Genomic DNA, 25,670 nt, shown 5'->3' with positions numbered 1-25,670 from the left:
CCCTGCAGCGGTAGCAGCCAAGCCTCTGGGGGCTGCGGCCTGCAATCCCCGACCATCATCAGGACCCTCAGTATTGGTTTTGTATACTTTTCCTCTTATTTCCATTATTAGTAGTACTAGTATTAATACCTTATAATATTTTCCATTATTATTGTATTATTAAAGTAGTTTTAATTTCCAATCCGTAAGTCTCTCTCCCTTTCCTCCATCCTTTCCCCTCCCAGAGGGAGGGAGGGGTTAACAGAGAGCATCTGCTGCCCGCTTTAAGAGCCGGCCCAGCCTTAACCGGTGACAGGATTCTATACTTTATTTGTTTACATAAAACATGGTGGCAGTGCCATTTATGTCTAACATCAGATAGGTCTACATACATTAGTAGTCAAGCACAAGTGATATGCAGAAGATTACTGATACTATGTCACTGACTTTTGATTGTGAGGCCCTGGAGAATAAAACAATAGCAAAGTAATACAAAAGGCATAATAAAACCTGCGGTTTCCCTTTTAGGAAGTCATCCCATTAAGGGCATCATCCCCTTCAAAGGCAGGTTGGCAACTCAGCAATCTCAGTCAAGATATTTGTTGTTACAAATGTTGTCACTTTGAATTGACAAATGGTAATCCTGAACAAGGAATAATTGCAGATACTGTCTTAGCATAACCTTGATCATCATGCAGGAATAAACATCCTGGAGGCTGAGACAGATGAACCAACTCTTCCATTGGAGGGACTGTATTATCAGTAGCAATATTATCATTATGAACTTGAAATGCAAGTAAGAGGTACTTAATTCTCTTAAAATGAGGATAAAAAAATCCATCTTAGATTTTCTTTCCAGTACTTGAAAATACCATAAATAGCCCTTCCCTTACAGCAGTTGTGGAGGAAGAAGTTTTAATTTCTCAAGCAATGGCTGCAGAAAAAAAACCCAAAACAACCTAAAACTTTCAAATCCCATCTCATCTCTTGAGAAAGGTCCCTGGGGGTGGACAACTGAAGGGTCTGAAACTACACAACCTCAAATACTTGCAAATACACTCCCTCTATTGAGCAAATTCTTTATAAAAATAGTCTAATTTCTTGAAACAAAAGCCTCTTTCCCAAACAGGGATTATAACTGGAAAAAGCAAGGGGGGGGGGGAAGAAAGAAGGAATTGTACCTCTTGGATATGTCAAACCTGCTACTTTAACACAAAAAGCTTAGAAGACCAAGTATTTCCACCATTAGAATCTCTGGCACTAAAAATTAAATTCTCAGCAGAAACAAGCAAAGTTCCTCAGTGTCAAAACCCAGTATGATCTCAGTACTGAAGGGAAGGGAGAAAATAGGCTCTTTGAACAGATTTACCAAGTTCAACTCTTGAGAGGATCTCAGAGAAATAACTATTTAAGCAGGTGCAGACAGGTATGGGCAATATACAGAGTAGGGGGTGCGATTGCAAGTGCGTTTGTACCTCAGTACAATGGTATATCAGTGTCAACCACATAGAAGCTATCACTTGAACAAATTAAAGACTATGAACACAAAGAGAATTCAGACATGCAAGAAAGAATAACAAAATTTGTATGAAGAAGCTGAGTAAAGGAACTGAAATCACTCGCCTACAAACCAATTTCACCCAAATACAGTGGAACTACAAAGGGGAAAATCCAAAATAAGCAAGCCAGATAGCGATGAAAACATACAACTGATTTAACAGAGATATACTAAATAGATTGAAAGTATTTAAAATAAATGTATGTTGTTACATATACACACAAACATACCTAATAGAAGATAAACAGAAAAGAATGTCCTGACATACCGCAAAGACAAAGTTTGAGTCAGACTCACAAGGGATGTTAGAAGGTAGCAGCAAATGCCTTTAAAGCCTGAAAATAAGACAGGATGAAAAAAAAAAAAAAGGTTATCAGGACAGCAGGATTTCCAGATGCAGCTGAATGCTAGATTTGGGAAGCTGAAGATATCCATATAAATGAAGGTCTAGTGACCAATAAAGATCTTTCACAGCATAAAATCAGGAAAGGTATAATACTCGCAAGGTACTTGCACAAACTAGCATTTTACCAGTCATAAGGAAACTGAACCAATGGGGACTCCAAATTAGCAGCGAAAGATGCAAAAATATCAGATTGCTTGCTGTATATTTACTTTACAAACTTCCAAAGTGTTTATGACAGCATGAGTATTTTAATTATCTAGAAAGCAATGGGAGACTGCTGAAATCTTTAATGACCTATTAATGCATAATAATTCTTCTGTAATAAACTTGAATACTCAAAAGTCAATGGCAGCACTCAATCCCAGGTATGCATAGGTGTACTGGGTTTACGTGGCAAGGTTTTGGTAGTGGGGGGCTGCAGGGATGGCCTCTGTGAGAAGAGATCAGGAGCTGCACCCACATCAGACAGGTACAAGAGCCAGGAAGGAAGGAGTCAAGTCAAGTCTGGGAAGAAGTGGGGCAGGAAGGTGATTTGTAGTTTTGTCTTTGTTTCACCAGTCTACTCTATTTTTAATTGGCAAAAAAATCAATTAATTTTCCCCAAATTGAGTCTGTTTTGCCCATGACAGTAACTGGTAAGTGATCTCCCTGTTTTTATCTCAACCATGAGCTTTTTCATCTTACTTTCTCCCCCCTATGCTGTTGAGGAGGGGGAACAAGAGAGCAGCTTGGTGAGCATCTGGCAGCCGACCTAAGGTCAGACCACCACAAGAGGCTGTAAAAAAAAGAGCTTCTTTCATTATCCTTGTTCTAGTAGTATCAGGATGAAATGAGAAAACTGATTAGAACTTAAAGGCGAGTCAAACTCAGTGTGGTTTATCCCACTTGCTATAAGCTAAACACAGTTCATATCTTCCACGCTGCCCAGTAACCACAAAACATGATGAAGATGACAAAGACTGGAATGGGAAGGCTGTGAAATTAGAAAGAAGGAAACAAAATTTGCTGAAAATACGTGGGGAAATTAGATCTTTTAGACAAGAATAAGTCTAAAGGCTACTGACTGAGGCATTGGACAAGCTATCACCTTGGATGCATTACATACATTCAGGGGCACTGAGAAAGGTTTATTTTCTAAGACTTAGAAAGAATGTAGTGATAACTCCGCTAAATCGGTTTACTACAAAATAAAAAATAAAAAACCCAAGTTAAAATTTAGATTTTTTTAACAAGATGTAATGTTTTTCTTTAGCATAAGATTTATATCCAATATGATAAAGTTTAAAAAAATCAGGTCTTTAACTTCTAAAATCTGATCATAGGCATGCATTTTATAAATTAATTAAACAGATAGTGCATGAAGACTACAAAGTAGAGATCAAAATAAAATGGCTAACTATACTCTGAAACTATATTAAGCTGTAAGACTAGAGAAAACCCTCAGGAAACTTGGACAGCAAGACTGTTGAAAAAGCTAACATGAAGATGGTCTGACCTGAATTGAAATTGAACAGTAAGCCAAAGGCAGAGCAGCTACAGAACTGTCATGCAGGCTGAACACTCTTCTTGAAGTTAAAAAAAGATCAAGTGACAACATAAGGCTCACCACAAACTCTCATACAGATATGCCTACATGTTGATTAATATTTAAAGTGTACCACTACCATCTGTAACATAACAACTTCCTCCCTCAGAGATGTATTCAAAAATAAATGATAGTCATGAGCATTAGTTCAGCGCCTTGAAACACAAGAACTTTGTACATAGGTGTTAGCATTAAAATTATAAAGAATTTGAGAAAAATGCACCTAGTACAGAAGCTAGTCAACATTTAAAAATAGATATGCAATAGAATCAAAGCTAGTGAAAAGGTGGGAGACAAAACAAATCAAAAAAGGTCTACATCCTGAACCTAGGATTTGGAAAGACAGCAGTTACACTTTCACAAATAACCTTGGATTTGTGGGAATACTGTCAAACATAAGCCTTGAAGTCAATCTGGATCTACTGCATCTGGACTATGACTCCTCCTCAGAAAGCCAGCATGCTTGATGAAGAAAACGATCATAGTTCCAGCAACAGTACAATAACAATTGCTACACCTGACACACTTTCATTTTAGTTTTAACAGACAAGGTGAGTATTGATGCCATTGACCGTCAGGCCAGAAACGAACAGCTAGTCACTGATGTGCAGAAAGCTTAAGCCTGGGCAGCTGATACTTTTTCAGCACTGGTACGTCCAGCAAGAACACATCCATAATGCTGGAAACAAAAGCAGACAGGTTCCAGTTTCAGCACTGCCAGTGTACTGAATATAGTTTGGGGTGCAATGCTTTGGTTGTCTGAAAGTCCACTCAGTACTACTATATTTTATGCAGTGTTTTTGCAGCTAAACACACATCGGAAGCCCAGTCACTATGGAAGAACAAAAGATCTTGGGTTACTATCCAGGCTTAGATGACTGGAAAACTTAGGTCAACATTTAGGCTAGAAACCTAAGCACACATAATACATTATGCCAATCAGTGTTTCAAAACAGAATTACAATAGAATAATTCAAGTCGGAAAGGACAGCAGGAGGTCATCTAGTTTAACCTCCAGTCAAGGCACGGTCATCTACGAGATTAAACCAACTTGCTCAGGACTTTATCCAGTCAGATTTTGAAAACTTCCAAGGTTTTTCTTACCTTTGATCAGAACCTCTCATTTCTATTTATATCCCTTATTTCTCATTCTCCCACCATGCAGCATGCAAAGAGCCTGGTTCCTCTTCTCAATAACTGCCTCATAGTATGGGAAGGCTGCTATTAGGTCCCCCCAAAGCCTCCTCTTCTCCAAGCTAAACAGGGCCCATTCCCTCAGCCTCTTCTCACAGGGTCTGTGCTTCAGCCCACTAATCACTTTGGTACCCCTCCAAGGAACCTGCTTGCTTATCGATGTCTTTTTTGTATTAGGCAGCCAAAAGCTGGACAGAGTATTCTACTTGTGGCTTAACAAGTGTCAAGCTGAAGGAGATAATTACAATAAACTTCTCCACTGCCAGGGTGCACCCCTGGCTCATGTTCAACTTGCTGTCCACCAGGCCGCTCCCCAAATCCTTTTCTGCAGAGCTGCTCCCCAACTAGCCAGACCCTAGCCTCTATCTTTCCAAGGGGCTTTTTATTCCCATTCATCCCTCTTGAATCTCATAAGCCTCCTGCCTGCTCATTCCTGCAGAATAGGTCCCTCTGCACGGCAGCTCTGCCCTTGAGCTTAACTGGCCCCCTTAGTTTGGCATCATCTGCCATCTGAATCAATGTGGACCACGTCACCTCCATCCAAGTCACTGATAAAGATATCAAACAGGATTCAACTTGTTACAGGCAATTGCATAGCGATTAACCCGTTAATTGCTACCCTCTGAGCCTGATTGCACAACCAGCTTTTTACCCATCTGGCTGCCCAACCACTTAGACCACAGCATTCTAACTAGAATTACAAGAATACTGTGGGAGACAATGATGAAAGCCTTACTAAACGCAAAGTAAGTGATATCCACTACTCCTTCCCTCGCCCACAAATCCAGACATTTTGTCACAGAAGGCAATGAAATCAGGCATCATTTATCCTTGGTAAGTCCATGCTGACTGTGCCCAATCATCACCTTGTCACTGACACGCACAAAAACGTGTTCCAAAAGGACTCACCCCCCAATGTTTCTGGGGACTGAAGCAAGGAGCACCAGCCTGGAATTCCATGGCTTAGCCTTTGGTCTGTTTTGAAGATTGTGGAACATTTGCCTTTCTACAGTTTATTGAGATCCCTCCCCAATTTCCTTACTCTTTTAAAGGTGATAGAAATAAACCTTCCAGTGGCATCAAACAGCAATCTCAGCACCCTCAGATTCATCCTGTGGTCTGGTACGGATTGAGTTTTTTCAAGTAATTCCTGACTCAACCCTCATTCAATTCACTGCTGGTAGTTCTTTGCCTTGAACTCTGCTTCTGAATCACAGAGGCCGGGGAGATCTTCTCAGACTGGCATAGCACAGAAAGATGAAACATTTTGTTCAGGTGTGTTATCTCTCTATTTGCATACTGTGGGAGAATGTAGGAAGCCAAGTGAGAAGGCTGAAGAAATTGAGTAATCTGTCTAGGGGATCAACATTAGTCTACATTTCACATTAAAAGTTCTTGAAGAAATCCCTCAGTTCCACAAGCAGGAGCTGAGGAAAAAAACAACTTTTTTATTCCTTTCCTTAATACTTGCCCAAGAATGGGAATCTTCAGAAGCTGAAGCATATTTTTAGTGAGTTTATAAAATTGAAAGGAAAATGTAATCCTCATTTACTACTTCTGTCCAAACTCTGTTCTGGAAACAGACATTTTGAGCAGGAAATAATTTATTCATGAGTGTCAGCATAAGCAAGATTGATTTAATTCTGGAGTTCATTACAAACATATTTTACAGTAATAAAAATATCTTTAGAGTTCAAAGGTTCTATCTTTTAATCTCATTTCCCTCAGGACTGCTGTTTAAGGAACAAAGTCATGTGAAAATTAGACTTTTTGCAAAGTCACTCTTTAACCAGAACAGTCCCCTGACACTCGGTTCACCCAAAGAATTCACTCAACTCACTAAAACTAGTGCCAGCAAAAGGGGACAATAATGATAAGTTATGTAAGATTAATGATAGTGGAAATATAGCATTTTTAAAGCAAATTCCATCCAAGAACTACATTAAAAATATGTGTAAAGTAAGTTCAGGACTTCCTAATATTTGGGTGGATTCACACTGAATCAATTCTGCTTTATTCACCATATGCTGAATTTGTGCTTACATTATTACAATACCAACTGTGCCTCATTTGGTGCAGAGACTGATGGCTACTAGAGGAGAAAAAAGCCCATAGTGATAGTAATTACTGATACTGCCCAATGGATCTGGAATTTTTTTGCACAAATTAAAGACGCATCAAGAACAAGTAGAAAACCAAGATTAGTGGAAAAATACAGTTAAGACAACAGCTATGTATTTTTTCCAGAGAGATTCTGTCAGGCGTTGATTGTCAAATTCTTTAAACATTTCCCGACAATTTATGATGTCCACACTCTGGAGTTGTTAACCTGACTGTTGGCCATTCAGAAGATTCACAAATCATTTGCAACTATCAAGTCAACATAAATAGTCCTTTGAACATGAGATATTATAAGAACTCCATGAAAAACGGGGCCCTTCTTGTTTGCATGTTAGCCATGTAAATGAGTAGTTTGGATACATATGTGTGTGTGCCTTAGGGCATAATCTGTTGCACAAAACTGAACTTGTGCAATTTAAATGATTCCAACACCGAAAGTGACCTAAGAACAATTATGCTACTTATCTCCCAACAGCCAGCCCAATGCTGAAGGGGGAAAGAAAGGAATTGTGATTAAGGAAGAAGAAACAAGCCCAGAAGAACAGAAATAAACAGATAAAAGACTTTGGGAAGAAAAAACATACATTTTAGCCACCAACTTAAGTATTGTATATGAAGGTACTGTTAATAATTACCAATTATTTACTTCAAATAACAATACATCTCTAATGCCTTATACTTCATGTTTTACCTAAGTTCCTGTTCTCTTGATCTAATGTTGTACTGTTTAATACCACCTTTTAATGACAAAAGACCTGATGTGATAGACAAAAGTTCTAAAAACAACTGAGATGTTAATTCAGAGCATGTTAAAACAAGTTAAAAGGGAAGAAGTTTCCTACTGGAAACTGAATCTGTTCATGGCAGTAATAGCAGTTTTGTAACTTGATGAAGTACTAACACTGTCACTCACTACTTGTAATTCAGGTTCATGACGTACTGTACAAGGGATGCAAAGTATCTGTCACACCTCGTAGAACCTTGACCAGTTACTTTAGGATTAATAGAGATCATAAACCACCAAATTCAAGTAGTCATGTTCTGCCTTTTTAATTACAAAACACCTTACTAGTTACTCTGCTGTGTGCAAATCTATTGCCCAATTCAGAAGTGACTTCCATAAATTAAAGGTGGGCTTTTTACCAGGCCTCCTCTCACTCCAAAAATGTGAAGATTCATAAGGAAACATTCACATGGTAAAAAGTTTTGCAAGTTAATCACAATTTCTGTTTGCAATATACATAAGTATGAATAAAAAAGTAGAAACCACTGATTTTCATAGCTTAAAAGAACAACAAAAGAAGCCTAACTGAATGGAAGATCACAGGCAGAAATATTGCCCATCCAATGAGAATTACAAAAAAAAGGAAAACATAGTATATTCCCTCTTAAACTGAAAAAGCAGTGACAATATAAAAAAATTCAGTTAAAATGATCAATTTTCATGGAAAAATATTACTTCTGCCTTTTTGTAATAAAGTCTGCTATTCATGAAGTTCTAATTGAGCAGATTAGAAGTCCAGAAAATTAAAGTTCTCAGCAGCAAAACCTCATCTCACAGTTTCAGTTATATATAAAAGCCTACATGGCATATTGACCCTTCTTGTTATTGGTGCACTACTAAAATTAGTACCTTCACTCACAGATGGTTAGCAAAATTAACTGACAGTTGTTTAATCACAGAGAAATACATATGAACTGTGAAGCCCAACACCCTTCAAGAAAAGGTGGCAAAACCAAAAGGTACCTTGCTTCAAGTCTAACCTAAGCATACTATAGAGCTCTTATGAATACATGCCTGAAAAGTTCACAGCACTTATTATATCCGATCACTTTTTGAAGTAGGAGGTGATTCTGCTTTCTAATTGTTAACACAAATGACAAAAATCCTCCAATATCTCGAACTACAGCAACCACTAACTGCATGATTTTGAAAAATCACATTATCTCTAACCCAATTTACTGGTTTGGAAACATTTTACAGTATGCATTCACTGACAGAAATAACATACACCTTCCTGAGTGTTGCAAAATTTAATTCACCAGTACTTAAACTCCTTCAGAGGCTTAGGCATTGGAAGCTGTACAAACATTACTACATACTCAAGAACCTTCTATTTTGCAGCAGCAGCACTGTTTGTAAGATCCTCAGATAGTTCCTACTTGTCAGGTGTTGGTTTCAGAAAACAGTTTTGGTGTGTGTGAACTAGATAGAAATCAGAGGAAACTCAAACAGAAGTTCTGCTCCAGATGCATACCAAACACACTCCAATCCCTAACGGAGAAAAAGTGAATCAAGCATCACTCCTTCGGATAGCATAAAACCACATGTGCAGGAGAATGTTTGGTTCAATAGACCAGAATAAATCTAGTCAAGAGTTAAAGAGCCAAATTATATACAGCATATACAAAGAGGTTCCAGTATCAACTACTGTCTATCTACAATAACGTCCAACTGCACCAAATAACCTGCTAACAAGTTCAACTTGTGAAGTACAGATCTACTTTTTCCAGATCAGTCTTCAAAGACTGTCTAGCATTCAGCAGTTCACAAAGAAACTTTAACTATATTAAGTATAAAAGAAAGTGAATTAATGATTTCTTCCACAAGTTCCCAGACTTTCAGATTAAAGAAGTCTGAGATGAAAAAAAAATATAAACAGTTAATTAAGAAAAAAAGTGATGCTAGATATGGATGAATGACATTCTCACACATTCAAAAAGGAGACAGACCTCAGACTTCTTAAAGGCACACAAATCTGAGCCGATTCAGCCAAATGGAAAGGAGAGGAATAATTTCTGAATAAGTACACACTGAACTGATTCTGCTTTGAGAAAACACAGCATGCAGTTTTAGAAGGCTAGTCTTGAATGCATTCCCAGCCTTCGCCAAAAAAAAGTGAAAGCTTTTCCTGGATAGAAATAACTTGGAATCTTCTTTAAATGGCAAACATTGAATTTTGAATCTTATTTGTAGGAGGACAGGAGAAAGAGAATGTAACAGCAGTACAACCAAATTTGTTCAACTGTTACATCTGAAGTGCAAAGCTCAATTTTAAAGTCAAATTGTAAACATATTTACTGACTTAAAACAAAAAAGCTCAAAAAAAGTAAGATGGGTTTTGTAATGGTAATTAGAAGCTATACTATTTACAACCAAAATTGCTTATAAGGGATTAATTCTGGAACTACTAGTAGGATCTCACTAGCATCTTACACAACTGCAAAAAGTACTACATATCATAACTTGAGCACACAGCAGTACTCACACTTACTTCAGCTGTTTGGTCGAGTACATGCACAGAGCTTCTCTGGCCAAAGCATACTTATTAGAACTTTTCTTACTGTCAAAATCATCTGCTAGTTCAAATCAAAATTAATTCAGTGTTAAGAAAAGTTTGGATGAACTCATTTTATTGCAAGGGGTTTTTTTGGTTCCCCCCCAACATAAATTACAGCAGATAATTCCATTCTTTGGAACCTCCCAGACACAGTGAAGGGACCAGAAGGTCCAAACACCCTCTGCAAAGAGGATCACAAAATGGTTGAGTTTTTCATCTTTCTTCACCTGTAAAAAATGCTGTTGACCACACATATATAGCACACTATTTACTTTCTCATATGAAAGTATACCTGTGCTTCCTTAGAAAGGTCCCTCCTTTGAGTAACTAGGCTCACAGATCTATTAAAATAGTTACACATTAACAGGCTCATAACCATATGGCCAAACCAGACCCATCAGACACTGGCTGAAGGAGAAAGCCTTAAAAATTGTCCTCCAAATCAAAGCTTCCATAGACAGAATAATTTTACTTTACTTAAATGATATACATGCTGATGAAGACTAGGAAATTCTTCTACCCTCAAAAAAAAGCACATCTGTGGTTGTAGGCCTTTTGTACAATTACTCTGGATAAACTGTTAATCTCCACAAGAAATTACATTTGTTAATTTTGACATGTGCACACACAAAAGGAAAATTTAAAAAAAGTACATGTATTTGTTATAAATTTATTACATTAATGTAAAACACACAAAGATTGCCATACTTGGTCAGATCAAAAAATTATCTAGATTTTTACACCTCTGCCCTCTCCGAAAGCTCTTCTCTTTCTCATCAGGATTACCGAGCAGCATAATCAGAAAAACACTGAAATTTTGATGTTTAACTATGCTCTACCTAGTAAATAAAACACTGTCATTTGTGCTCCTAAACCAAACAGAGACAAATAATGAATCATTGAACAATCTGATTCTCCACATTTATCCAATCGAGGGAAATAAGGCAGTTACTTCCTAAGTCTCCAGTGCAGGGCACAGCATTTCCTAGTGACCTAATAAAAAACCTTTACTATGTATGTTCTTTCTGCCTTTTTCCTTTTTCGAGGATTATTCTGTGATTCATAATTTCATCTATTAGCACTAATCCTCAGCCTAAAGCTTTTGTCATCCTCTCTGTGGATGTAGTTCTCTCATCCAGCACAAAAATACTGAAACCTCTTGCCATAGAAGCCAAAACCACTTATGAAGAACTTCATATGTACATTTTTAGTTGATGCAAAATCCAGACCAATAATTAAGTCTTACTGTGAACTGAGGAATCTCCTGTGGATCAGATAAACTATGTCCCATAAGACCTTCACCTAAAATAAGATAGGAGCAAACCTTACCCTACACATTCTTTCACTCTTTTTAAGTCTACAATGCAACTAAGACCACCTTTTCCCCTATGTAGGAGAGAAAAATCTCACAGTTGCTTTCCGTTTCTGTGCATGAGATGCACCTTCCAGTTCCTGAAAAACAGAAAAATTAATTTAATTTTGCAGCACACTTGCAAGAAAGTGTTCAACATGGACGAGATATATAAACCTTCAATCATAACATCTAGCTCCGTTGAAAGGATCTAGCCTAGGTTGCAGAAGTATGACCATTCTTAAAGACAATGTCTTTCTCATCCATCTACTGCTTCTTTAGATCAGATCCAAGGTATAAATTGACTATGGAGGATTGGCATCTTCTATAGTAAAGCTTTACTTTCCAAGCAGGTTGGTGTATTACTTAGCTGTGTTACTTTTGACATTTATAATATTTCTAGTTAGAGTTTAAGAGCTTTGGTGTGATGCCCTGAATCCTTTAGCAAATCAAATGTTTAGTATTAAATGTTTCCATTTCTCAAAAGAGGCATAGCCATAGGAATAAGCCTTGTGGAGGCTTACAGCTGTGAGATCAGATGCTGGAATAGGCTGTGTAGGTATCTTGCCTCTCTAATGAGGAAAGTTCTAGTTATTTCAAGTTACTTTTGTTGCCTCATGGCTAGTTTCTGTTCATCTGAGAACTGATACCCACTTATAATGTGGAAAGTCTAATCAATTATGCCAATAATAAATAAAAAAAAGCTTTGCTTTCTCACAGCAAGACAGGAGGTCTACTATAGGACGCACGATTGTCTTCAGTGTCAGGACTTCTTCCTGGTGCAAAATAACCCAAGTCTACCAATAAGCTAAGCCTGAGATGAGCATTACTGCACTTACAGGTCCTCAAAGACAACATGCTACAACACAAACGTATGCTTAGAAAGCTTTTCCCTCCCCTCAGTCAAAACTAAGTATTTGTCATCCGAGACATGATTCCACTAAAAACCAGATCATTACTCAATTTCATGACTCCTGTAAGGGAAAAAGGTATATAAACCTCATCACACTGCATTAAAAAAAGGTAGGATTTGCTTTTTTTAAAACGCCAGGAGCAATCAACTACTATGGAAGAAACAGAACCTGTACAAAGTACCTGAAGAAAAAAATATTTTAATCTCTGAATGGTGGTAGTTCATGCACTGACTTGTTTTAATCTCAGAAACAAGTCACAAAAAGTACCAGAAGAAATGCATGGCCCTGTATTCTTTGGAATCCACACCAATGTATAATTAGAAGACCATCTGTTCTCAAAATTTAACAACCCAAGGTAGCTGGTACCTGATCATCTGACAAGAAAGATCAAAAATCCATAAACTTAATGTCAACCATACTTTCTCATGTAGAAGGTCTGCATCTGTGAAACGTTTAGACAGCTAAAGAGTATTTAGTGAAGTGCCTATTCCTTGACAGTGTTACTAGTAAGAACATGATGATGATGTAGTAGTATGTATTGGTCAGGAAAAAATGCAACCATACTTAGCTTTGATACAGATTCCAGAGAGGATTAGTTAATTTCAGACTACCATTTATTACTTGCTTGTTTTTCCAAACCTAGGCTGTCTCCCTATTTCTCTCCTCAGCCCACTGAAGCAGGGATTGGGAAGGGAAGGAAAAGAAAGGAAGAAGCAGGAAAGTGTACCACTGTAGAAACAGAAATGCACAGCAACACACTACAGAACCTGATAATAATGTAGATATCATACAGCAACAGGCATTAAACAAAGCACCTTTTAAAAAAGTAGAATTTATTCTCCACCTCTCTGCTATATTTGCAAAGCATTGAAAAAGATCTTTTTATTGGACAGCTGATCTCCATCCCTTTCTCCCTCAATAAAAAGTGTATTTTCATTGTGTTATGTATGAGATTACAAAAAGCCATCACTCTATGACCTGATCTTATTTTGTGTGCTTGCAATGAACTGCCCAAGATTGTTAAGAAAGTACATACTGCCTTAAATCCCTTTTGATGTTGTGGAGTCAAATTCTGGAATAATCTGCCTCCAAACTACTGCTCACTCTTCTTGGCTTATAGTAGTTATTTTCCAAAACAGTCATTAGCTTTTAAAAGCAATCCATACAGGAACTACAGGCAGCATATAGCAGCAAGGACTAAATCATTTTTCTCTCTGTTCCAAAGGGATCCTGGACCAGTAGCCTCTACCCAGGGAAGAGCAAAAGCAGCCCACTGTGCACACACTGGAGTCATGTAAATAATAGGAAAAAATAGTGTTTTTTAAAATAAAAAAAATTAAAAGCTTATATATAGATGAATAAACAGTTTAAATCCAACACCCATCAAACTCTTAGGTTTACCAATGATAGTACATTAGTTAGCATTCCAGTTTACAAACGAAGTTGCTAAAATTAAACTGAAGCTGCCAGTCATATGGTATTTATTCCTGTAACTGTTATACAGAAGTTTAACTCCTCGGATTTCTAATGCAATGATCACTAGAAGCACTCTTGATTGTGTTCTATGCTAGAATTTTGGCACCTGATCATGCTCATTTCAATGAGCACACATGCAATAAGAAGACTATTTTAAGCTTTTGGGGGTTTTAGTTTGGGGGTTTTTGTTTGGTTAGGTTTTTTTGGGGGGTGGGGTATGGGGAAAGTGGGCGCATTGTTTGGGGTCTGGTTGGTGGTTTTTTGTTTGTTTGTCTTAAAGGAATACAGTCTCTTCCTACAGTGAATCCGTAAGACTTTCTTAATGGAGGTCAACTGACAAAAATTCAAGTTATCACGAGCTATCTTCAAATAGTGATCTAGATGTTCATAATGAATCCTTCCATGGATTCTTTCTTTATGGTTTAAATGTAAATACTGACTCCACAATTGCAAAACATGATGCATATTGGTATGCCCCAATTTCTCCCAATCAGTACAGAAGTTTTTGGTGTTTAGTCCAAGGTTATAAATAGGAGAAAAATAGTACAGTTCCCTCATGATAAAGGAAAACAGACTATTTAATATTCTCTGGAAGCAAAAGTGACTGTACAAAACAATACAACAACAGGACACGACTGAGTTACAAAGCATTTCAACAGTAAAAATAACCATCACCAAATCAAGGGTTTTTTTGGTGATTTACTACAATCTCTAAGTTAGAATGAAGCTTTACAAAAACTGATCATTGCTACCTGCTTCTCAAGGCTGCTAATATAATTTTTAAAAAAAAAACATTTCTGCTTCATAGTCCAAGGTACTACTACTGCAAGCACTAAGCTAACCACTTAGATATAACAACTGGTATCAACACAGAAGGAAACCAACCATACTTTGTCCTCATATTTTTTTCCACTACAAAAGGTGACTCTTTCCAAGATGACCCAATATAAATCTCAAAATACTATGTAAAAATATACTTATGTAGACTTTCTGGGTTATGAAACCAAGTTTTGCTGAAAAGACCTTCTTTTCAAGGTCTAGTAATTGCTACCTTCAGAAAAAAAAATGGAGATACGATTATGATCTGCCACATTTAGTGGATGTAGTCATTTTTCCCTCTGCTCATCAGATTATGCCAAAAATTATACAGAAAAACTACAAAGCATTATCCACGCATGAAAAAAAGTGTAATCCCAAATGGCTACGTTTACCTGCTGACAAGCCATTGTAATCTGATTTTTGTCAAGGAGCTCAAGTCACCACAAATGACTATTACCGAAAACACTAGTATTTTATTTTGTTCGCTAAACACAAGTGTATATACAAAATTATTTCAAAGGTTTGTACACTGGAATATCTAGAGCACTACCAAGTTCCTTCTCTTCTTCCCCTCCTGTCAGCTGAGGTTAAAGTGGCATTTCACAATATTTCTTTCTTTGATTACTAATTCAAATAGCTGGCATGACTGCTTTTGATAAGTTATCCAACAAAGTAATCACTTTCAGAGTACAAAAATGTCTCCTCTTTTAGTCTCTAGCTCTTCTCTCAGAATATACACATTATATATATATATTTATCCTAAATACAAAAGTTTCTCTGTCTTACTAATGTCTTAAGCATTACACAGACTGTTACTAGGATCTTAGATACCTACTTTGCTGTATCATCTTCAAGTCTATGACGCTTTCTAATATCACCAAATTGAAGAGAGTTTAAAAAAAAAACCCTCTATTTCAGTTTTTGGCCTTGGAGACATACACGAAGACTGGCATACATATTATTAGTACAACTTCAAGTCTTTTTCCATGGACTGGCAGTTCCATCAAAAGTGCTCCTCTCCTTTCTACTTCAGTCAATACCACACAGAGTAAGAAAAACACATGAGAACACTGGATTTGGTATTAGAAAGATATAATATCAGTACAAGACTGCTACTAAAATGAACTATAGTGTAGGAGTACCTCTGTGCTATTGCTGTCATCTAGTACTGTTCAACTGGTCACCGAGTGACTAAAAGGAAATCTGTTCCAAACCAGAGCCTTACACAGTTTCAAACTGTCTAGTTCATACTTTAGAAAGTAAGAACATTTCAGGGAAAAAGACAGTAACCCAAACACCAGAATTACGATAATGCTGAAAGAGACAATGGCTTCTAGAGAAATACAGTAACACAGACAAGACATTTAAGGAATATACATACTGAATCGTGGAACAATATACTGCAATCCTAGTTAGGAGTGTGATGTCTGAACAGTCTCAATATATAGCGGACGCAGAAATATAGCAGAAAGAGTCTGCTATTTCAAGTTCTGTGGAATTTAAAGTAATCCTTCCCTCAGCTTAATAGCAAAAAGCACAGTTAAACTACTAAGTTCAACAGTACCACTGACATCACCTGTTTTATTGCAAGCCGCTTTTAAGTTGCTAGTATTCCCCTTGTATGTTTAATGGATCAAGTAGAGACCAGCTGTTCAGCCTATGCTACAGTTCAAAGCAACTCAAGGTATTAAGATTCTACCTCAATAGGAAACATGGGAGAAAAGGAGCATTGGGGAACGTAGATAAGCACTAAAAGTCTAATTTTATTTCCTTATAGAATAGCAAAAAGACAGAACACAGAAGGCCCGTCTCTTGGGTGATTACATGACAATTTTTGAAGCTACTACAAAGTGCTGCAACTTGATAAATGCCTCAGATACCAAGCACTCTTGAGGAGACAGTTTTGAATTATTCTAAAAGAGAATTAAGTTATAATTTCATGCTGCAACTGGGGAAAGACAGAGGGAACCTTAAAGCTGGCAGCGTTCTAGAGAGCTGACAGACATCTGTCATTGAAAGAATTATTTAAGTGTAATGCTGTGGGATACAGATAACGCCTTTAAGCATTGACTATGGAACTGCATATTGCACAACTAAACATCCATAATGGGAGAAAGTTTAGTTTTCTATCAACTAATAACCAACTCAGGAATGGTACTAGTATTAGAATTACCAGTTCTAATCATTTTAGATTAGAATGATTAGAATTATTCTAATTCTTAGGTTAATACATAATTAAAAAAAATTAAATTAATGGAGAGGTGAGAATTAACCTAATTTTCAGAGGAAGAACGTACTCATTAGAAGCTCAGCCAGTCTCACAACAGCAGCACCCAATGCATTTAAGAGGCTAACACATGAACAATTATATTTTAAAAAGTGAGATGCTCATTCCCTCCTACTATGAAATGGAGAGTACTTCTGATTCTGGAGAAGAATGCTGATGAAATGTTGGAGTAGACCCATCACACTTCATAACAAGAGATTAGAATGTTCTTCAAGTGCTTACCCCATGCAAGCTGAAATTCCTTTCAGAAATATTTTCTTGGTTAAACTCTCTCACTCAGACATCCAAGTCCCCTAACCACAAAAAGACCACAGAAATACATCAAAGTAAAAAGATGTTTTCAGCAGTACCGCATTATTTCAGCTGAAACATAAATCAGATCTTAAACGTAGATCAGTCAAATGTGGGAAATTTCAGCGCAGGGCATTAGACATCAAATTTGCATTGCACTACTTATTTAAAGGGACAATCGCCTTGTTATAAGCAAGTTTCAACTGAGAGGAGTCCTTTGTTCTTGAGTCCTACATAGTCCACTATGGTCCGGTTTTTAGGGAAATTATTTCTATTGAAGTACAAAAAGTACAAACTGTCTTTCCTTCCCCTCTTCTGGCTTCTGATTAAGAGGTGTCCAGGGAAATTTAAACCACACACACTAAAAAAAAAAAAAATTTTTCAATTCAGAAAAAGACAGTTCTTACTAAAGCGTGCTGAGGAGAGTGATACCATGCCAAAACCAAGCTTCTGTTTATTGGCTCTATCAGTTCCTCCTTGGATATGCACAGGTTTGATAACCTTTGAGAAATCATTTGCACTCTCCTTTTGGCTTCTTGCAAAGTATAATTGGTTAACTAATCCACACCTCACTGAAAACTATTGTAATTTTCTAAGAACCTACGTTAACTACTGGAATACTTTCTATGTTTGGTTTTGAGCTCTTCAAAATGAGATGACAATGACATTCCCCATTTATGAAACGCAAGGATTTTCTGGTTCTTCAAGATCAGTAACAAAGGATGAAAATAAAGTCCAGCATATGCTACACTGTACAGTTGTAGTATTGGTTCAGAGTAGTTGATGAATACAGTTGTGCTGCACTGTAACTGAGCAAGACTAAAGCACCCCCAACCCAAGTGAGAGCTGTATAGCCGCACGCACACGACATTCTCAGTATTATATCCAAGATATCCCTGCTACCTATTGCCATGAGATAACAACCAAAAAAAAAAAAAAAAAAAAGAAGAGATGTGACTGCTCAGGACAGGTACCATGCTCTTTAATCTGAGCTGAGTCAATTTTTAACAATGTATTTGGTCTTAGCTAAACTTTATATAAAGCACAAGTTCTGCACATGCAAGAAGTTTTTATTAGAAGTGATATGCTGAAATACTTGTACTGAGGTCTAAAACACCAGTTACTGCAATTATACTGGAACTGATTTTATGGGGAGGTTGGAGGGCTAATGAAGAGGTTTTTCTGGTCCCCAAACAGATCAGAGAAATCCCTTATTCAGTGTCTAAACAGAGAAGTCTGTTTAATTACAGTAAATCCTATTAAATTGATCTTCCTTAAAAAGGGTTGAAGTGACCAACTCCAAAAGGCTACAGAAGACACAATGAATTCAGAGTTTAATTAGGACACACTGTTACCTAACTACAATCTATTAATTAGCATTCTTAATTTTTACAGCTCACTGCAATAATACCTTTTTACTTTTAAATTGCACCCTTCTTTTTTTGAACCAAAGTTATACAATTCTACCAGTGTGGTAGTAATTATAGTGATTGCCTAGAGAACAGTGGCTTGGAAATATCTGTAAATGTTTAATTAGGGGATAAAGGAAAGACAAGAAAAAAAAAAACCACACAGATAGAAGAATCACTGCTCTCCGATCTATACATATTTAGTAACCGCTTAATCCATTCTAAACCATACATTCATTGCATTTTTCTTGCAGGATTTCCACAGCATCCTCAAATGTCAAAACCGATTTCAGAAAAAATGTTACTATATTCCCAGACATTCTCTCCAGTATGAAAGCAGAACTTAAAAATTAAAATAATTTGAGAATTAAAATACTTACCTGCAGATGAAATACAAAGAGGATCAGAAAGTTGAGTGATGGTATTCCATGTATTTATTATGTTGGTACTGTACCACTATAACTAAAATTTTCACTGGATTACTCCTTCTAAGGAAATCCTACTTTTGCAATAAAAAATTAACTTTAGGTTTTCTTCACTCCAAGAAGACATATGAAAATGAAAACGAAATGTTGCACACATTAACAACTCCCATGTGATACTTACCATTCGCTAAGAATACAGCTATACAATTACATGACAAGTTCATTAAATTATTGCATACTGACTCAGGAAAAGCAACTTACTTTCTTCAACTCAGTTCTTTAAAAAGTGAAAAGAAAATTGCAGACAGCTTCAGTGTAGCAGATTATCACTAACCAAAAGGAATCTACTATTTAAGACAGGTCACCTGAAAGTAGAGTATAACATGTTAAGTACTACCAGCACTATTTTTTCCCCCAGCAGTTCCCCTCTCCCTTCCACCTTCTAAAGCAAATATTAAAAAAAGCACTGCCTAAAATTGCAAGTACACCCTAAGAGCTTCAAGAACGCAATCACACTTGAATTAGGAAACTATTTCATTAAACTTTCTTGGATATTTAAAAAATTCAATAGGGAAAGTAATTTTGTCATAGTGAAAGCTGAATTACATTTCAGGAAGTTTTTGGAGTTGGACACTGGGCCTCTTTTCCATAAGAGTGGTGAGATTTCTTACCAGAGAGCTCAGAGAGATGTCTAACTCATTTTTGGTCAGGAACAACTAAATGGGACACTAACTCAAAGACAAGTAGTTACTTCAGGATTAAGCTAGCAAGAAGGTCTAGGTGGGAAAATCTTTAAAAAGCTTTTAATAAGTAGGGCTGACTACAGAGAGATCTCAATTTTAATCAAACTCTCAGTTTTATTCTAATTTAGGGATGCTTTTGAGAGGGACAAGACAAAAGAACTAGGCACCCAAGATTCTCTGTTGTTCTGCCTATTCTCTAACTAGCCAGACCACTACTGGCTAAACTGTAGGGTGCTCTATGATCGTTGCATAACAAGATATGCACAGCTTATGACAAAAGAATAAATGAGCAGGTATTAAACTGTTACTTAAATGTAGCCAAGAACACAATTTATATCTGTTTGTGAAAACTGCAGGTCTGGAGGTTCTAACTGGAGCTCTAAAGTAAGACCAGTGTAACACGAACTTTTTTTTAACTGGCAAATCTGTCAACATTCAGCAACAGTTCAGCTATATTTGGGGTCAGTAGTTAGTACATTCTGTATCTCAAAGAATGATACAAGAGGCACACAATACAGAAACACTAATTATGAACAGGGTAAAATGCTTCCAAAATGAAACAGAGTGGTTAGCATTGGTCCTAGAAAAAAAGCCATGACATGCAAGGAGAAAGCATTCAAGAGGCGGCTCACAAGTCCAACAAACATTTAAAAAGAGGTTTGCAAGTTGAAAACACATCTTATTGACACCAATTACCTGGGAAAAGTACCAATATAATTTAGCTGCTTAAATGTGACATGCAAGTTTATTGAATCCATTTAATCATACTACTGCATTAACACAACAGTGACCTTAGATGACAAACCTGGTTTTCTTCTTGCAAAACTCTATATTGTTCCTTCCAAATGGTGATTTTTGAAGCTTCATCTTTCCTCAGAGCTCTCTCCTTTTTTAGCTCAGGACTCCAGAAGGTCTTGATACTGTTCATGGAAGAACTCAGCTTGCTTTCTTTCACCTCCACATCCTTGCGAAGCAGATCGTTTTCCCTTAATACTTCTTTGAGTTGTGTCTGCAGATCCATTATTGTGTTATCTCTGGCCTGGCGCAGTGAGTGAGGCACAGTGGATGCCATGCTTACTGGAGGGAGATGGTGCTCTCCAAATGCAATAGTATCACTGGCAACTCCACTGCTGGCAATGTTAGGGCTGCTACCCATTGCAGTCATCCTAACACCGTAAGGCAGCCGCCCCCCAGATCGACCCAAAGTCATGGTGCTTTTTGGGGTGTCTGCACCCACGTTCTCATGGTCACTTAGATACATAGGGCCGGACGTAGCGTAAGCAGCATTTAAGGACTGAATATTTTCCATAGAAAGGGTTTTCCCACTGCCACCCCCAGTACTACTCCCAGAACTGCCTCCTGTGCTGTTGGTTCGACGATGGCCCAAGCGTGGTGACCGTGGCAGCCTTGGTGAACGCCCTGGACTCTGGTTGCTTGGCTCAACCTTACCAACCGACCGTGCACTTCCATACATGATTAAGCTGGTGGTGTGAGGCAATTAGATAGGCATAAATCAGGAATGAGAGAAATCCTGTTAAGTTCTTCAACAGTTGTAAGTCAGCTTAAGGCCAATCACAACTTATAGATCCAGTTGTCCATCTTTGAAGTCACGTGCTCACAACGTTCAGGACCATATCTGTATCAATAAGAATAACATATTAAAATCTGTATCAATAAAAATAATACATTAATACCTAGTTTATCACCAAATATTTTGTCCCACATTAGAATAAAGTATATGCTACTACCTTCACACTTTTCCAGAATCTTTTCAATCCCCACTCACAAAAAAGGAATCTTTTATTTAAACTCTAATATTTAACCTCAAAAAGGAACTTCTATTCTTGCTTTTCTGTTGTCATATTATCACAGTAAAGACAGAGAGGAAAGACAGTAAACACCAGAAGTTCAAGTGCTCACTCTCCCCTTCTCTCACTTTCTCTTTTTTAAATGACAACCAAAGCTAGCAACAATATTGCTACAGACTATTTTAAAACACCTATGTAAAAGAAAATAGGCCAAGGAAAAATAGCCAGCAGCATTAATAATTGAAGTTAGCTACCAAAATATCACCTACAGATTTACTTTTTTTTAATACAGGTTACAGATAAGACATTTCTTCTACTTCGGCTACATTTCCTAATGCAAAACAGTACAGAAATATAAACTATGTAACAAAGTCTACAGTGTTCCACTAGAGTTGCTTCAATAAACAAGACACTGTGCCCTAGATCTGGAAGAAAAGAAACTTCTTCCAAGTAGAAACCCTATTTCAGACTAATCTCACTGTTTGAGATATCAAAATGCTAAAAATGCTGCTGTGACACCACCTGAGCACTCAAAACAAGTCAGGTATGATTTCTTAGACACTACATAAAGTACATTCAACTGAGAGCTTGCATTCATGAGGATTGTCTTGAAAATTAATCCAAATCACAGCACTTTACTAATTTGCTAGAAACTCACCACAGTAAATCAGTGCAAACATTCATTCACTTAACAGCTTTAAATGAGTTTAACTTGAACCAAAAGATTGAACATGTTTTATTCTGTGTGTTTCAGTTAAAGCACTTTCCCCAAAAAACATGAACTTTAAATGTTGCTAGAAGTACATTACAGTTGCATTCAGAAGTATCACCTAGGAAAGTGCTTAACAACACATAAGAAGCACACAAAAGATTTTAAGATTGTTTCTAATGAATTAATCACTCCCAAAATGGAAAACTCACAGAACTGCTTTCTCCTTGCTTTAGCAAACATTTTGTTAAACTATTAATAGCTTTTCAAAGAATGAAAGTGATGGATGTCCTTGACAGAAAAGTAGCTTCCCAGGCAGCTGAAAGGAGCTGGTACCAGAGCAGGTGCTGTGCAGTAGCCATTCTCTAACACCTGGGGCAGGCAGGTTAGCTCTCGTCCACCTTAACTGGAAACACCAGTCCTATGCTAACTCAGCTCTAAGTTTTGTTTCACAGGTAGGCCCCATCCCCTCCGTTGCTCCAGAAAAATCAACTAATTCAAGCTACGAAAGCCAACTGCCAGAATTAGCTGTTGAATAAGGTTACAGAAAGGATTCCCGGAGCGGGCACACATGAAACCCAGGGAGTAGAACTCCAACATCTCTGCCATCACCACCACGCGTTGCACTGCACTCACTTTTCAAAAGCAAAACCAAACAAATGCAGTAGATTAAGAAAAGAAAAAGTCTTTGGAAACAAGCAAATATAAACCTCTGGTATTTCTCTTGAAATGAGAACTTTCATTACACCATTGTTAGACCTTAACACTGTGAATATTCCAAATATTAAGTAAATACACCCTTCCAACCACGCAGTCAACTTCAGTATTTTCACTGACACAGACATTTGTCATGGTTCAAGAAGAAAAAACCAATATGTCACCAGATAAATCTTAACCTTTTTTTTTTTTTAATGTTTTTCTAGTAGCATTTATCACTGGCCATTTCACTTTGTTGCTATTAGGAATTTACAAGCAGAAGTAGATGTTAAGACAATTCACACTAGGAAAAACATCTTTCATCCTGGAAACAGCAAAGTGAAGGAAGTGACAGAAACGTCTTCTCTCATTTGCAATACCAATTAATCAGGAAGAAGAAAGAGTTCTAGTTTCCCTCCAGGAGTTCAAGCAAAATTACATGGAAGATTTCTTTCAGATAGCAACATAACCAAAAAAGTTCAAGTTTTTCAATATTGTGACCCACACTGCATTTTACATGTCTCTTAACTCTCTACTTATCATCTTCCATGAGGCCAACATGCACACTGTTACTTTTTTCTTCTTCCACTATGACCCTAAATTTAGCCACAAATAAATGATCCCTTAACCTTAGAGGATGGTGGTAACCACAAGGAACACTGTCCAACTGTGACATGAACATATTGACCATTTTTCCTTTGCAAACTCTCCCATAGGTTTCAAAAACCTTTGGTCCTTTCTGCCAATACAGGAACCCTTACCTAAGATTACAAAGAAAGAGACTATAAATGGCAAGCATTTCAAAATACCAAAAACTGCTGAAGCCAGTGCTAAACCATTTTTCCTTAAGGTAGCTTGCATACCTTTACATTTGTGGAACAAAACTCTCTTGTTCACCAAGACAACAAAAACTTCCAAAGAGCATCCTATCTGCAAGTCAAATAAAAAATTTCCCAAGACTTAATGTCAGCCAAAGTAAGAACTTCATATAGGTATCTAGAGATTGGCATAGCAGCTTTGCAAGTACAAAGACATACAATTGACCTGCTCCAGTATTAGCTGAAAATGCTATCTAGCGAATACGAAAACGCTTGAAAGAAGGACTATCAAAAGGATAAAAAGAATAGATGAGAACTACACAACATTGTAGAAAAAGGTTTGAAAAAAGGACAGTTATGAACATATTTTCTGTATGAAAGGTAGATAACAGTATATCCTGCCTGAAGTGCCAGCTAAGAAAAATGTCTTCTAAGATCACAGGTAACTATCCAAAAACACTCAGCGACAGACACCATGAACTGTGAAAAAAGTTTACAATCTGACAGTAAATATTTAAATGTACTACAGTGTGACTTGTAGCAACTAAAATGGATCTGTTTTATTACACCAGCCTACTCATAGCCAGTGAAAAGCAATGGAGAACCAAGCCTCCTTCAAAACAGCAAAGCAGCTACCACTCCAAGAAGTATAACAATACCCAGAACCACACATCAATGAAAACGGTAATTCAAAGCAGCATGAAAGCTGCTAACTCCTGCGTAAGAACCTAGCACGCTGAAAGAATAGTAAAATGCAACCCGCACAAGTTCATGCAGACTTAATTGTAAGGTATTTACGAAGTGAGAGAGGGCAGGAAGAGGTTTGCTAGTCTTGTCAAAAAATCTGGTGGTTTTCAATAAGAGTTGCATTCAAGCATAGCAGAAATGTAAGTAATTCTGGAAGGATCACATTAACATCAACTTCAGGATAAAGAATCCAACAAAATGAGATGTGTTTATCAACACTGTCACACTCAGCCTCTCCATCTAGTATTTTATGTGAACCAATGGCTCAGAAAGCAAACATTCCTGGCAACGGCTAACAGAAAATGGAAGATTCATTAACACAAAGTTTTGTTAACCACTGAAGGATCTGTCATATAAGTGTATGATGCCTTCCATATCTCCCCTTACTCCAGGGCAAATACTAATACCACAGTAACTACCTCTAGGTAGGTAAGCAACCAAATACAGAAAAATATACTGCAGAAATACAGGAACATCTCTGCTTACATTTGTTAGGACAATAAGAATTCTGGAATAACTTCCGCAGCCTTCAGCAAGTAACATATCCTCTGAATTTCTTTTCTGCAGTTTCTCTTCAGGACTGAAACCAGCTGACAGACAGCAACATTTACCGAGTCAACTCCTTCATAGCGTCACTGCCTGACAGTCAGAAATGGGGCAGTTTGATCACGAGCTAGGCAGGGAAGCACATCTTACAGCACAGTGACCCCTTTAGTGCCTCCCATCAGCATAATGGAAGCCATATACCCAGCTTCCAGAAGACTGAACTTTCTTGCAGCACCAATTCCCATCTGCACAAGGAAGCTTTCAATGTCAGTTTTATAATAGCAACAGAAAAGTCAGCCTTTACAAGAGCTGTCTTAATCTGATAAAGCACTGTAGCAGACACATTAGACTTAACTAACAGAGGTAGCAATTGTTCACATTTTCATAATTCACACCCAAATAGTTAATCGTGAATAAGTACAACTAGATTACACAATAGGACCTGCA

At 37.3% G+C, this 25,670-nt stretch overlaps 1 protein-coding gene across 1 annotated transcript in view; it reads right to left on the bottom strand.

Annotated features, from left to right (window-relative positions):
• The window catches only part of ERC1 (ELKS/RAB6-interacting/CAST family member 1), a gene marked incomplete at its 3' end in the record, with an annotated part of 79,945 nt that extends 58,572 nt beyond the window's left edge, over nucleotides 1-21,373 (bottom strand). The window contains exon 1 of the mRNA XM_009702334.1: nucleotides 20,705-21,373. Coding sequence (XP_009700636.1) covers nucleotides 20,705-21,373 — 669 coding nt within the window. The remainder of the gene's footprint in view (nucleotides 1-20,704) is intronic.
• Between the last annotated feature and the right edge of the window lie 4,297 nt (nucleotides 21,374-25,670).

This window comes from Cariama cristata, unplaced genomic scaffold (assembly GCF_000690535.1).
Source record: "Cariama cristata isolate BGI_N322 unplaced genomic scaffold, ASM69053v1 scaffold2196, whole genome shotgun sequence".
Lineage (NCBI taxonomy): Eukaryota > Metazoa > Chordata > Aves > Cariamiformes > Cariamidae > Cariama > Cariama cristata.
This window is presented reverse-complemented; position numbering and strand designations above follow the sequence as displayed.